The sequence below is a fragment of the Chlorocebus sabaeus genome, chromosome 11 (genome assembly GCF_047675955.1).
Source record: "Chlorocebus sabaeus isolate Y175 chromosome 11, mChlSab1.0.hap1, whole genome shotgun sequence".
Lineage (NCBI taxonomy): Eukaryota > Metazoa > Chordata > Mammalia > Primates > Cercopithecidae > Chlorocebus > Chlorocebus sabaeus.
The window spans coordinates 26,998,621-27,014,743 of NC_132914.1; the positions used below are offsets into that span (position 1 = coordinate 26,998,621).

General features: G+C 40.6%; 1 protein-coding gene and 1 long non-coding RNA gene across 5 annotated transcripts in view; one reads left to right on the forward strand and one right to left on the reverse strand.

The window, feature by feature from the left end:
* Window positions 1–9,882, forward strand: part of SSPN (sarcospan) — a 112,318-nt gene extending 102,436 nt beyond the window's left edge. For all 4 annotated transcript variants that reach the window (XM_073020568.1, XM_073020569.1, XM_007967988.3 and 1 more), the window contains one exon: window positions 5,854–9,882. In XM_073020568.1, coding sequence (XP_072876669.1) covers window positions 5,854–6,219 — 366 coding nt within the window. In that variant the 3' untranslated portion in view covers window positions 6,220–9,882. The remainder of the gene's footprint in view (window positions 1–5,853) is intronic.
* Window positions 1–16,123, reverse strand: part of LOC140712747 (uncharacterized) — a 58,624-nt gene that overhangs the window by 11,515 nt on the left and 30,986 nt on the right. The window lies entirely within an intron of this gene.

Sequence of the window (16,123 nt, forward strand, 5' to 3'; positions counted from 1 at the left end):
TTTTTCTGTTAGGGACAGTGCATTTGGCTGGAGCCAATTCAAGTACACAGCACTTTCACTGCACAACAGAATCTACCCCAAAGGGAAGCAAAGACATTCGCTTTCAGAGTATGAGGACATAGACACAGAACTTAGCAATCAGAGCTAGTAGAAAGCAAATTCCTACATTTTCTCTCAACCACTGTAGCAAAGAATACAAAGCTTTCTTTAATCTTTTTTTTTTTTAATTTTGTCCACTGACTTGTTTTTTCTTCTACAAGAAAACGTATAAAAACTGGATTTTTTTGTTCACTACAATGAGAAAACATCAGACATAAAAGTAAGTGAATGACATTATTTGGAAGTGACTAAGGTGAAAAAAATAAGATGTGTTGGAAGATTCCAGTATAATTGAAGCTGTTGACATAAAAAAAGCAATGGGATGATATCTTTTAAAATCATGCTATAAAAAGTAATTAATAGAATACAAAAGTTTACATTATAATAACTAATTTTTAAAAGCTGATTACACAAAATATATGACATTATCTTACAGAAAAAATAAAAGCTCTTAATGAGCATAGAAAATACAATTATCTATCAGTGGTGGGATTGTATGTGCATTTTTCAGTTTTTCTCTAATTTTGAAATGTTCTCCAACAGTTGTAACTTTCTTAGGTAAAAAATTACTAGATACTACTTTTTTAAATGATGAAGTTAGAATTTTGGTGGATATGCCTTCATTTGGAAATTATACTTTTCTGTCTGAGGACTTTCCTTGAAAGAAGGCCAGATAGTGTAGACATCAGTCTATGTTTACTATTTTTTTGTAGAGGTTTGACTAAACAGCAAGGCTTGGTGATTTAAAAAAAAAAAAAAAAAAAAAAAAAAATGAAGCCAGAAAGCTTAGTAAGAAATGGCCTGTTAAATTACAAGAACTTCATCCAGTGGCTGAAGAACACCTCAAACTAGATTTTTATTAGTTTATGTGAAATGCCTTCATTTTCCCCCGAGATGATCCCAGAAAACAGCAGAGGCAAAAGCATCAGCTTGAGAGAGGCCCCAATACCATCTCAACATCTGCACCTTAGTTAAAATAGGGAGTAAGAGAAAAAAAAATAGAATAAAAAATCACTGCCAGTGTCAGCCAGGTTGAGGATTCCCCACTAGGAAGATCTATTAGCTGCCTCTTTTTTCCACCCGTGACAGGCATTGACAAATACTGAGGCACTTTTCTCTTCTCCTGAACATGACCTTTCTTGATGCTTGCTGCTAGCTCTCTAGAGTTGCATGCTACATTATCTTCAGTTTGAAAGTGAGCTTCAGCCCATCTCCAGATTTTCCAATGACACAACAGGGGACAGCTGACTTCCCTTATGCTTCTCACACTACTGGGGGGACGGAGGCATAACATGCATCTTCATAGGGCGTTTCTCATCAGCATAGCCGCGTTTTGGTGCCCCCATCTCTGGACCCTGGCCTAAGCTTTGTTTGAGGATTTATTTCCTCCTGTTGAGTGCACAGATAGCCAGGACAAGCAAACAGGCCACGATGACAGTCTCATTGTAGTCAGCACGTGTGCACACACACACACCCTCCCTTTCTCTTACAGACAATAGTCACAGGTTCTTTTTTTTTTTTTTTTCTCAAGCTGAGACAGTCCTCTGGGGGGTCGGGAATTGGGGGTGGGGTCCTTTTGCAGGCCCTCGATGCCACCAGCGCTTTCCTTCTTCCTCCCTGGGCTCTGCCTCTGGTCTTGGCTGGGCATCGGCCGCAGGTCGCGCTTCCTGCCTTTCCTAGTGGCCTGACTTTCTCAGGGCTCCCCTGGAGGTTCCGCAACGTGTCGGGGGCATGTGCCTGCGGAAACATTCCGGGGCACGTTCCCTCCTGTCCACATCCAGGAGGCCCTGAGCTGCTGCGGCAGCCTCCTCCCAAGCGGCGCGCTGCAGAGGGGCCCTTCCCGTTCAGGCCACCGGGGAAGGTAATTAAATTGGAGCAACAACACCCTCCTCCCGAGGTCACCGAACGTGAAAGCTGCAGGCCGGGTACCAATTAAAGGCAGCAAGCGAGCAGAGACGCGCCCGGGCGCTGCTATTACATAAGCGCCCGGGGCCACCGCGCCTCCGCCCGCTGCGCAGCGCCAGGCTGATGGGCTGACACCCGCAAGACAGATGCCTCGGGCGCCGGGCTTTTATCAAGATATATTTGCTCGGATTCCCAAGGTCATCGTAAACACTCTTCCTTATAGTTTATTCGTGTCGTGTAGGTAAAACAAGCCACTTGATTTTAAATTACAGATTCTAACCCAGAAGCTTGTTGCTGTCAGATGAGTTAAAAGCCATGAAGGAAGAATGCCACAGCGCTGCAGATGCAGCCCGCAGGCTTTAGGGGGAATCGAGTATGTATTTATGTCTTAAAATGGATAAGAAACTTGATTCCGTGGCTCCTAGTTTACTTGGCCTGATGCTTTCCCGACTGGGAGAAGCCGAGTCATTATGTGTGAGATAGATATGCACGATGTAAATTTATTCATACTCAGGGAGGCTAAGGGGCATGGTTTTTCTTTGTGTTCTCCTTGGGTTCTAGCATAAACGGTTCAATTAAAATTGAGCAACCACTGTGTTTGTGTAAATGTTTACATCCTTCCTACAAGCCAAGAATGCGTTGTTACTCCCACATGACAAAATAAGACAAAGGCAGTCGAATTAATATCCTCAGTCCTGAGAACTGGCAGCTCTTTCCATCCCTACTAATTTGCTTATTATTTCACAAATACTTAAATAGTGCTCCTGTATACCAGACGCTGTTCTAAGCTCTTTACAGACATCAACTCTTTTGATCCTTGTGTGAAGTAGGCGCTATTATGATCATGCCAGGTTTACAGATGAAGAAATACAGGTGCACAGGGATTGATGAATTTGCCCAAGGACCATGGCTAGTGAGGGAAGAACCAGGATTCCGACCCAGGCAACCTGACTCCCTGGTTCAGGCTGTTAATCATCAGCCAGTACTGCTGCACACGTGTTAAATGGTCTTGGGCACATCTTTTAATCTCTGAGTCAAAAAGTCATCTTTTAAAATAGACAAAATTCCCATTTTCAGCAAATGGATTTTTGTGACTATCGTGAATAAAATATTTTTCAACTATTTGAATTATTTGCAGATTGAGAATGAGGGATTATTGTCATTGCTTCAAGATATTGCCCCAACAAATGTTACAGAAAATTGCTATCTAAGGAGCTGGATGCAGTGGCTCACGCCTGTAATCTCAGCACTTTGGGAGGCTGAGTCAGGAGGATCACTTGAGGTCAGGAGTTCGAGACCAGCCTGGGCAACATGGTGAAACCCTGTCTCTACCAAAAAAAACACAAAAATTAGTTGGGTGCGGTGGCACGCACCTGTAGTCCCAGTTACTCAGGAGGCTGAGGCACGAGAATTGCTTGAACCCAGGAGGCAGAAGTTGCAGTGAACTGAAATCAAGCCACTGTACTCTGTCTCAAAAAAAAAAAAAAAAAAAAAAGGAGAAGAAATTGCTATCTAAGGATGTATGTATGTTAGAGGTAGGAAGGTTATCACAAGAACCCTACCCCCACTTCCATCCACTGATGGCGATAAAACAAGTAGAGAAAACTCCATTTGGGGCCATTCTACTAAGCAGATGACTACTAGGTGGGAAATGATCACTTTAACCTGGGCCTTCCCTGCTAGTAAAGTCCTAGATATACCATTGTTCCCAGAGCAAACTGTTCCCAGTTCTCTGCTGGCTGTACTGGGAACACAGCTACAATGGGTACACACATACACACACACACACACACACACAGACACACACAGAGCATGGTCAAGACAGTTTAATTTGGCTCTTGGCACCAAGAGTTTGAAGTCAGTGATCAAGCCTGAATATTTCAGAACAACCCAGAATTGTTCAAATATTCTGCTCCATTGGTCCTACAAAATAAATCCATATTTTTAGGCTAAAAACTCCAATTTTTGCATAAAGTATAGTCACCGAAAATATTGAGGTCCAGACGAAGTGGTTCACAGCTCTAATCTCAATACTTTGGGAGGCTGAGGTGGGAGGATCACTTGAGGCTTGGAGTTTGAGACCAGCCTGGGCAACATAGCAAGACTTCCATCTCTTTAAAAAAAAAAAAGTTTTATGATGGTACCACTTTGTATTTATCTGGTTCTCTTCCTCCAAGGAACATTAATATTGAGTATAATCCTTGTTATGTCCCTGAGATATAAGACGTTTCTATAAACTGTTTCACAGATGAAGATACTTAGGTTACATCTGACAATCCTTTAAATGATTTGAAAAGGAAAAAGAATGTGTGTTTAAGATCTCTTTGATGAAAAGATCTAAAGAATCCATGATACTAATTAAGATGTATTAAGAAAATAAATGGCTTTAACTAATTCTACTCTCTTCCAGTGACCTTAGATATACAGTCAAGCTGTATGTAATCCCTGATGGATTCCCTTACAGGCAAACCAGACATAAGCTTAGGGCACCAGCAACCAGTATGTACACCCACACCCACATATACATGCACACATACCACTCAAGAAAGAAAAAAAGTAAAAATGTAAATACAGAATTCCAAATTTAAGACTTGAAAACACTTGAAATCATCACTGTGTGGAAAACACTCATTTGGAGGACTTTTGTACACATATTTTACAGTGTCACATGTATGTTTTAATTTTGAATTATATATAAGGGAAGGTGGGGGAAGGGCATCATCTTTTCAGAGCTACTTTCATCTGAACCTGGAAATGGCTGGAACTAATATTACTTTGTGAAGAGGCCATTCACCAGAATTGTTCTCTGTGGAGAGCAAATTTTGACTGTGGTAATATAATTCTTGCACTAAGAACTATGTATGCTAGTCTCAAAAACTGGGGACTCTGAGCCTTACCTAGAATCTCAGCAGGTGGACCATTAAGAGCAACATTTCTAGCGGGTGAGTTCAATCACAAAAATATTTCTTGTTCCATAGATTTTATTGTGGCCATGTCAGTGAACACCCACAAGTTTTGCTCAGAATGTTTCAGGTGTAAGCTAAACCTCTAAATTATTCAGAGTTCTCACAGCCCTTTAGCAGCAGAGTGAGAACTTTAACCAGACTTTTTCAATCCAAAAGTTAACCTGGAGGCCAACAGAGTTCAAAACCTTGGTGACTGAGGAACCATTTAGAAGTGGATTTTCATGCTCAGGAATCACATGGTCATTGTTGGGCTTGGGGTACGTTTCACAGGCAGTGAAGCTAACATCAAGTTACTTAACTTCTGGAGCCATAATTTGTTTTCTCCCAGCAACCTCTTGCTGGGGATTCTCATGTTTATGGATACAGTTTGGCAATCATTACATTGAATATAGTCTTTTAAAAAATGAACCTATTCTATTAGTTGACCCATCATTGCTAATTTTGGCCCACACAGTGTTTGTATTACAGAAGCCTGTTCTTTACTTCCTAGTCTTGTTGCAGCCTTAATATCAGAAGTTCCTGAGTTCAAAATAAGCACAACATGTCATCCAGGGATGGCTAGCTTGTTTGGGATTCATCTAAACTGTGGCACTATCTAGACGAAAACATCCCACAATACAGCTAATATGGTTGTCATAACTCTTGAAAAGGGCCCAACATCTGGATGGCAAGTGAAAATGCGATCAGGGTTTAAGAACTACCTGCAAATAAATAAACATGGAACTATTTCCGTGTCTTGGGTGCTGTGTTTCTAAGAAGAGACAGCCTTTCCATCAGCAAATTTCTGGGAGAGAAGAAAAAGAATAGTTTTGATGAATTAGCTTTGCAAATCATCATCCAATGTTCTTTGTAACCAGAAAGGTTTTCTTCTGCTCTCTTGCAGCTGTTATACTTTCTGCTGAGTGCCCTGGGCCTGACGGTCTGTGTGCTGGCCGTGGCCTTTGCTGCCCACCACTATTCGCAGCTCACACAGTTTACCTGTGAGACCACACTCGACTCTTGCCAGTGCAAACTGCCCTCCTCGGAGCTGCTCAGCAGGACCTTTGTTTACCGGGATGTGACGGACTGTACCAGCGTCACTGGCACTTTCAAACTGTTCTTACTCATCCAGATGATTCTTAATTTGGTCTGCGGCCTTGTGTGCTTGTTGGCCTGCTTTGTGATGTGGAAACATAGGTACCAGGTCTTCTATGTGGGTGTCAGGATGCGCTCCCTCACGGCTTCTGAGGGTCCCCAGCAAAAGATCTGACATTCTTGCTCAAAGCTGCAAGAGAAAAATAGCACATGGAGTAGCTAAGGTTAAACAAAAACAAATTTTTAAACAAAGAAAGGAAAAAACATTGACAACAAATAATAGTCACTCTTCTAAATGAATATTTTTATATTTTTATAAAATAGCATTTCTTCAGGTTTCTATTGTATTTTTTTTAACATTCTTCAAGAGAAAGCAAGATCCAAACTGATTTTGGAATATTAAAAGTTAACAGAACACTGAACAAGGAAAGAATGGCATAGCTCTATCTTTACAGTCTGGAGTTAATTCGTGTTACTCATTTTATCCATTACTTACATAATCTTCTTTCCTATTAGTCCAGTTTGATGGTGTGAATGGTGAATTTCAGGCCCAGTTGCTAATTTTGTGGCATCTTCCTCTGGTCCTTCCCACCTCTCTAGTCATCAGCGCCACACGGTCTTGGAGACAGGCAGGAGGTGGGGGAAGAGCTGAGTCTCTTTATTTTCCCTGGTAGAGACGTCTTCAAGGCATGAAATAGCTTAAAGAGCAGAATAGAAATGGAAGAGGCTTTGCAAAAGGCTAGATAATTATAAACACCTGGGTTGGGGCGGCGGCCCCTTCTCTTCAGCTCCCTTAGCTTGGCTCTGTAAGTAGATCACTTGCTAAATGCTTTCGATGATTGCCTCTCAATAATTGAAAGGTGGTGGTAGTTGTATTCTTAATGATGTAGAAGGTTTAAAAATAATTACATTATGCTTCTATTCTATCATCTAAAACAAATCATTAAAACTAATTTCTAGCTAATTGTTAATTATAATTATGCTCAGAAGTCTATTTAATGAGCTCTGGCTGTACTTACGCTACACTGTCGGTGTTAAGAGAAATTACTCTCACAAGAGCAGAGGCCTGAAGATTCTCTCTTCTGAAAGCCAAGCACCACAAGGAAAAAAAAAATGTGATTAATAGCTCGGGTTAAAAACACTCATTTAAACAAAAACAAGAGCATTCATAATGGGAAGTGTTTATACAAATAGCACATTTGTGATATGTTGAAAAGTATCTCTCTTGGCAACAAACCTATGTCTGAGGAAGATTGGGTAATGCTGATGTGTTCCATTCATGAAACTGTATTTGATACATAATCCTATTATTAATTCGTATGCTTAGTCAACCTAGAAAATCAAAATAATATTCTGAAGTTCTTATTTGAGCAATATGGCCTTGAATTGGAGGGTAGTTTTAGTTGTTTTGTTGTTAAGTGACTGTGGTTTAAATCACAAATGCCCCAAGGTGGGGAGACTTCCCTCTGTGACTATTGTTATTTTTAAATTCTGAACTACCCATATTTTAAGGAAAGAGCTAAAAATGGAAATTCATGAAACATAAATAGTATCAAAAACTTTCTCTATCAGTATGCTTTGTTGAAAGCAGAAATTAAGATAATAATTGAGTTCAATTCGCCTCTTCGCAGTGCCTATTGATATACTTTACTAATCAAGAAATTCTAACCTAAAAGGAAAACATTTTCTTGTTTGTCTTAGAAGAAAGTGGAATAATTCCATGGATTGTGGTAACGATGTCCATTTCTACACAATATAAATATCCAGTATAAAGGAAAGCGTTAAGTCGGTAAGCTAGAGGATTGTAAATATCTTTTATGTCCTCTAGATAAAACACCCGATTAACAGATGTTAAACCTTTGAATGTTTTGATTTGCTTTAAAAATGGCCTTCCTACACATTAGCTCCAGCCAAAAAGACACATTGCAGAGCTTAGTGGACAAGTCTCCGGAGCAGAACTGATCACACACAAAAGTTACACCAACAGAATACCAAGAAGAATGATGAGGACCTGTAAAATACCTTGTGCCCTGTTAAAAAAAAAAAAAAAAAGAAAAAGAAAAAAGCCAGTAACTGAATCCGTTTTGATTTTTGATAGAGTTTCCTACACAAAGAAGAAAATAACTGAGAATCTTTAAAGAGTAAGAAATAGCACTTTAATGCTAGTAACCGTGAATTAGGCACCACGGAAAGCGCATCCTGAATTTCTTTAGGAACAACATTCTATAGTGAACACTGCAAGTTTTTATATTTAAAAATTAAGACTCTGTATATCCTTAAGGTGCTCTAGGCTTTACCAGTGATTCACAGGGTATTTCAAATGGTAGAATCATTTTAGCTTCTGTGGTTCCTTTTTCTAAATAATGCAACCTGTAAGAGCTGACATTGTAATAAGCGCTATAATAGTATAACCATATAATAGTATAATATGTATACTATACATATATAAAATGGGGATATTACTGTGGTATGATTAAATCATTCTTACGTCCCAAAGAGAAAAAAAAGTCACAAGTGAATAGAAAGAACTAAACAGAAAAGAAAGAAAGAAAAGATTTCTTTGCCATGAGCTCGCTGTATATTGATAAGTGTAAGAATTGTGTTGCATGAATAACTGCTTTGGGCTAGATTTGAAGTATTTTGATGTTGTGTTTTGCAAATATTGAAGTTACAATAATGGCAACAGAAAAGGAACAGATACACAGCTTTACACTTAGCAAAATGTTACATTTAAAATCTGACAAGGCGCCAAGATGGTGACTGTCTCCTCTAAACCATGAAAGAGTAAGATTTGCGCAACCCTCCTCCTCTTCCACCTCCTTCAGGAGAATTAAATGAATCAAGACTTTGGAAAGACGGGGAAGAGTCGGGACTTGGCAGTACTTGAAATAGGAGGAGTACAGCAGCCTAAATGTACAGACTTTGTAGCCGAGCCCACTCGATCGGTCTGTGCCTTCACGTGACCACCATCTGTGCCTCCCTCGCTCCATCCAAATTTGTGTAGGCTGCTCCTTGGAGCTATGCCTAAAATATAGCTACACCAGAGCCCTGGAAACTGTAGTCAAGTAACAGGCCTCACTTTTTTTTTTTTTCCTTTGGATTAAAAGTGTATATCTCTCTACTGAGGGGTTTCCAGCTTTACACTTCAATGGGTTGTTCTGACAGTGAGAACACATTATATACATGTTTTCTATTCATGTCCAGGGCATGAGAATCTTAATATTCTTGTACTTCCCTTTTTGCATGCAGTGTGTCTGGAATATATTTATAAAATTTTAGCAAAGGGCGAGATCAAGGAACAAGGGTAGATTGGTTATTTAAAGATAATCAGAAATGAACTTCAAAGCTGCCCTGCAAAACCAATCCTTTCCTATCATGAAGAGTACCTTCATATTTTCTAGAGATTGTCTCTGAACCATTGCTACATAGCCATAAATTTCTGTAAATCATATTGGCTATCAGTTCTTACTATTCTCAGAGCACTCTGTCATGTTTTTAGGTGTACATTGTGTATTCAGGATAGCATTAAAAAGAACTGATGGCAAATGTATTGACTCACAGTGGAAACATTTGTTTGGATGAAGAATTAGTGGTTTAGCCTTTGAAATGAATACCTTGAATCATTTCTTCTGATTTTCTAGTAGTTTATTATCTCAAATGATTATTATCCCCTTCAGAAATACTGGTCTGTACTTTGGTGTTGTGGTTTCATTTTTCTGACATTGATCAAATAGCAAATACGAAATAAAGCATTTCTACATGTTTGAGGTGGTTGTTTTTAAAGGGGATATGTGTAATGCTGATTTTCTTTATTAATAAAATTTTCATAATCTTTGAAGACACTGTTTGGATGTGCTTTTAACTTATGTTACAAATGAACTGGTCCACATAAAATCTCTCATTAGTGTTTATTTCAAAAATCTGTTTTTGGAAAGACAAAAACTAATATTATATTGTGACTCCTTTGTTCCAGTGACTGTCTCTGTTTTGCTACTCTGTATCCATCCTAGAAGTCAAGGTTGTAATTGCTCCCAAGGCAAAGAGAGTCTAGCTGGAAAAAGTCTTGTAAAACATACCTGGAATGCTGATTCTTACTTTATATCTACCAATAGCAACTAAAGTTTGTCCTGGAGAATGGGATGCACATATACTCAGTCATATTCTCTATTTTATTATAAAGAAAAACAGACAGCCTTTTCCATTTCAGATCAGAACCCAAGGACTCCCTCTTACCAACTCTGAGGCAATTTAAATAGTTGATTCTACTGTAAAATACAGTGGTTCTTTTTATATTCTTAGTAAAGCCCAGGACACACAAGCCCAGGACACACTCCCCTTTCTGGACTTTCTTTTCTTTTTCTTTCTTTCTTTTCTTTTCTTTTCTTTTTTTAAATTATACTTTAAGTTCTGGGGTACATGTGCAGAATGTTCAGGTTTGTTACATAGGTATACACATGCTATGGTGGTTTGCTGCACTCATCAACCCGTCATCTACATTAGGCGTTTCTCCTAATGCTATCCCTCCCCTAACCCCCCACTCCCCAACAGGCCCTGGTGTGTGTTCCCCTGCCTGTGTCCATGTATTCTCATTGTTCAACTCCCACTTATGAGCGAGAACATGCAGTGTTTGGTTTTCTGTTCTGTGTTAGTTTGCTGAGAATGATGGTTTCCAGCTTCATCCATGTCCCTGCAAAGGACATAAACTCATCCTTTTTAATGGCTGCATAGTATTCCATGGTGTATATGTGCCACATTCGCTTTATCTAGTCTGTCATTGATGGGCATTTGGGTTGGTTCCAAGTCTTTGCTATTGTGAATAGTGCCACAATAAGCATACGTGTGCACGTGTCTTTATAGTAGAATGATTTATAATCCTTTGGGTATATACCCAGTAATGGGATTGCTGGGTGAAATGATATTTCTGGTTCTAGATCCTTGGGGAATTGACACACTGCCTTCCACAATGGTGAAGTAATTTACACTCCCACCAACAGTGTAAACACGTTCCTATTTCTCCACATCCTCTCCAGCACCTGTTGTTTCCTGACTTTTTAATGATCACCATTCTAACTGGTGTAAGATGGTTTCTCATTGTTGTTTTGATTTGCATGATGAGCTTTTATTCATATGTTTTTTGGACGTATAAATTGACAAATGGGATCTAATTAAACTAAAAAGCATCTGCACAGCAAAAGGAACTATCAGTACAGTGAACGGGCAACCTACAGAATGGGAGAAAATTTTTCAATCTATCCATCTGACAAAGGGCTAATATCCAGAATCTACAAGGAACTTAAACATATAATTTACAAGAAAAAAAAAACCCCATCAAAAAGTGGACAAAGGATATGAACAGACACTTCTCAATGATCCGGACTTTCTGTCATTCGCGTTAAGGTGGTAGGGCCTTGAGTTGCAAGTCTGGCTGCCACTTACTGCTGTGTGACTTTGGGCAAAGCATTCCATCTGTAGTTTCCTCATGTGTAAAGTGGAGAAAAATATAACTACCTCACAGCATCATGGGGAAAGTTAAATGAAGCAGCACTTACCAAAGCAACTGGCTTCTAGATGGTGCTTATACACATTTGGTTTCTTCCTACCTTAGCCCAGTTCCACATAGCCTGGGACTGGTCTCCTCATTGCTGCAGGCTCCTGTCCTCACATCGAAGTAGAAAAGGAGCTCTGCTTTGCTGTCCGTGACTTCCTTTTTGTAAACCAGAAACATGAAATGGGCCTCAAACAGAAATCCTGCTTTTAAAATAAGATAGCACCAACTTTTGAAGATAGACATACAGCACACAAAATTATGTACTGGTTGGATCCCTTTGTTGTTTTACATATTTGGATGTGCCTTGAATGTGACTGTCTTCTCTCAGTTCTTCTCCCAGGAAGAAGTAGAACTGGAGATATTTCTCCTGTGTTTTGTATAACTTCTAACTTAATGTAATAGAAGCATATTGTACCCCAACTTTTAGAAACCAATCTTTGGTACACTATCAGTCCACCATATATTAGGTTATAATGTACAATTCCTCATTTATTTTAAAAGCAACCATCAAGCACCTTTGGTATGCTTGACCCTGCGGGTCACTGATTCTGATTTAAGAATCATACAAGGTTTACTTTGAGCACAATCAGAAAATACCAAATTGAGCTTCATTCTGCAAACTGGACATGAAAACATTAACACGAACCTTCAAATTTGTGGCAGATTTAGTTATTGAAATTAAACAGCCATTAATTGACTTTTTCCCTTGATGGAGCCTATCTGTCTTAATAGGTCATGATATGTTATTTTATTTTTCACTTAGCACACTCATATATTTTATAAGTTAGCCTTTGTAAAGTATAAGACTAATATTAGATATTATATTTTTAAAAATTCAGATTGTAAGTGAAAATAAAACCAATATATGGGGATGCCAGCTCAGAGACAGCAACTCATTATATCCAGCAAACATTTATATATGTTTATTGATCCCTTCCACAGCATGGGTACTTAAAGGAAGTTTTTTTGTTATTGTTTGAGGGTGTCATTGGACAGGTCCTTTAATCAAAGGGATGGGGGAGATATATTCATGTCTACATGAATATAGTATAACATATTATTAAAACATACTACAACAGTAATACTAAAACACCGATTTTATGTGAGACGTGAAGTCTTTTGTTTAACAAGACTCTCTGACTGAGGGATGAGGAAGCCTGGAGTCACTTTTGTGGGACATGGGCTGGTCCTTCCTCTCCCACAGGAAAGCCTGCTGGAGAGGAAGGCAGGGCCCCAAATGGGACCGAGACCCACCTTGCTGCCAGGAATTGTGAAGGACACTTAGACGACACTCAATAAGGCAACTGAACAAGGAGAGGTCAGTGGGCGCTTTAGAGACCCCAAATCTGGAGACTTTGAACGGCACTTCTTTCTAGGCAGGGTGCCTTGTTTCCTTTGTCTGACTTCCTACCGAGACCTTTCCCCCCAGAAATTCTCATGTGTTATCCTCGCTTGGCCAGGTGTGATTGTAGAGAGCAGGAGGAGGACTCTCAAGGACCACAGGGGACAGTGGCACTGTGACCAGAGAAGATGAGAGTAATCTTGTGAAATCCACCCCCAAGTGGTCTCTTTATGTTTTCCTAGACATGTGTTTGTTAGAGCACTGGTTACCCCGGGAGGGCCTGAAAGTGGTGCGCCAGCCCTAGTGAATTATCATAAGCAGAGGAAGCAGAATCTGAAAATTATGCGATTAAAGCTGTCACTAACCTCAGTGGATTAGTCTTCATTCTTTCACTCAGGTATTCTTACAAAATAGATAAAATTCCTTCCTTAGATACCTTTGCCGGCAAGAGTAGACTTACTTTTTTATTAATTTTTCCCTAGATTGCAACAAAGTGACAAAAGGATGGTTACAAAATTTCAAAAGAAGAGATCGCTGCTTCATTTTAATATGGAGAAGCTTAGGACTTGGGACATTGAGCATGGCTATTTAACCAATGGCAAAGAACGTGCACTCAGGCAAATGCAGGGAGGAGCGACATCATAAGTGTACTTGGTGGCTGGACAAGGTGCCCACAAGTGAAAACCTGGATTCCATTTGGCCTGGCTTGAATTAGAGTAAAAGCAATGCTCCTGGTACAACTCACACCCACCCATAACCAGATTTTAACATTGTTCCAGACACTCCGGGAGAAATGATTAGAAAGGCTCCCTCCTCCTGATTCATCTCTGTCCCCTCCTGGGCTCCCTCTGCTCCTCCCGATAAGAAACGTCCTCCCCTAACCTTATTCCACAGCAAAATCTGCCCCTCCTTCATTTCCTGTCCCATTTCTATGGGACTCTATTAAGATATTATTGACTCAAGTGCTAATGCTGAATACATAGATTTCTTCATAAATATGGTTTTCATTTTAACAGGCTATTTCTAACAATCAGAAAAACTTTCAGATCCAGAGAAACGCGGCACCCTGCCAAGGAGTGGAGACCCACCCAGTCATCCTTCAAACTCATCATGTAGGTGGCCACCCACTCTGTCTGACCAGAATTATCAGACTTTCAGAGCCCGTGGGACTTGGAGAACATCGACCATCAGCCCCAGCCCTGGCTGTGGCTTGGAAACCTGTGTGGATCTGTGGCTAAACAGGTTGCTGGTTACGTCTGAACAACTGTGTGCTCAGACTGGTGGAAGGGAGGTATCCAGAAGAAGCCGGCAGGAAAGGATTTTTCCTCCCATGATTTCAGAGGACATTTTATTGTGGAAGACAGGATGAGTGAAAGGGAAGAATTCATGCAGAACCTCTTTGCTCCCAGGGCCCGGCTCCGTAAGCATTCCTTGTGACAACTCATCAAGGTTGACTAGCTTTGCTCAGACCCCTGGGCTTCTCTATTCATTCTACACAGAACACCCTCAGACACTGGCTGGGCTTCACAGTGCTGCCCAGAGGAGGACATGTCAGCCAATCAGCAGGAAAGATGCTCATTTTTTGTTGAAACAGTCCCAAATTGTAACTTAACAGGGTGATCTCTCTCTCTCTCTCTTTTTTTTTAAATTTCCAGAATGTGTTTTTCCCCTAGAGTCCTTGAGCACAGACCTGCGGTTTTCTCTCTCCTGGTTTTACAGTCTATCTGCCTCAAGCCAAGAGACTTGGCTCTGCTCCCCCCTGACTCAGAGTCTCGGCTGGTAGCTGAACCCAGGAAGCCCTGGCCCCACGTCTCTCCCTGGAACCACCAGACCACACAGCCTCCTGTGCTCAACCCTTTGGCTGGGTGTCCTGCCTCCTCTTTGTTTGGAAAGAGATGTCTTACGTAACTCCACAACCTACTAAAGGCTCCATTGTCTTCCACTTGGGAGAGCTCAAAATAACCCATTAGTGACTTATGACTTATCACAAAGAGAATCTATTGCCCACATATCCACAGCCCCCGTGGAGCTAGCCTCACCTATCTTACTTAGATCAATAATCAACAATGAGACTTAATGACTTGTGGTCTTTGGGAAATTATAAGTTCAGTACAAGGTGCAGGAAATACAAAGGCTAGTTCATCTATAGGTCACGGTACTTTGCCCAAGCAGCACATGAAAGTCATTTGTAATTCAAGATTGAGACAGGCATAAGCAATTCTGATCTGATTATTCTTTTACTAATCTGATTTTGATAAACAGCTGATGAAAATGGAAGGTGTCTGGTCATCAGAGGAGAGATACCCAGGCAGTGAAATAAGTTTCCCTTATCTCACTGGACAGGGATTTATTTCAAGGCTCCTATTAATAGCCCGTAATGCCAAGAACTGTGATCGCTGCCCCAGACTGCAAGAGCCTTCTGAGCAAAATGACAGAAACCCATTGGGTAGGGCGTTCTCCTTCATTTTTATTTTCTATAAGTCTTTGATGAGCCCTGTTGGGAATTCTAGTAATTATTTTAAGCTGGCACCTTTAGGGAAAAAAATATCTCTTAGGATTTAATTAAAAATGAAAAGAACCTCTGCATGATGTTGCCAAGGAGCTCTCACTGTTTAAGGCAGGGGTGTAGACCAGGAAGAATAAAACACTCTGCATTAGGTGACATTTCCATCTGTTTCTGCTGCCAGAGCAGCCCTGGGGAGAGGAGCAGGAGAAAGAGAGGGGACAGCCTGCTCCAGCCTGCTCTCTCCTCCCCATGGACCTCATGGTCTTTCAAGGATCCTGCAAGTCTTTTGCTTCTTTCTTTCTGCAGCAGACATTTTCTCATCTGGGACCAGCTACGTGACTCGTTTCAGGTGGAGGCACATTTCTTTCCCTGTTCGGTGACATGTGAGTCCTCGACAAGCTTTCAGAAGGGATTCCTGAACTTGGTGAGGTACAGGCATCTCCAGCTGACTTGTGGAGTATCCCTGGGCAGCGTGCACAAGGAGAGGTGAGAGGCTGCCAACCCATGCTGTGGCTGTCCCTCCCACCTCCCTTAAAGCCAGTCCATCAGGTTCACTGCATGGATCTTTGGACGGCAGTTGCCAAACTGAGAGTTCCAGAAATTGTGCTATACTCAGTTTTGTGTATACATGTGGCTCAGTTCTCATCATCTTCAGCTCATCGCATTTCAAAATGCTGACAGTA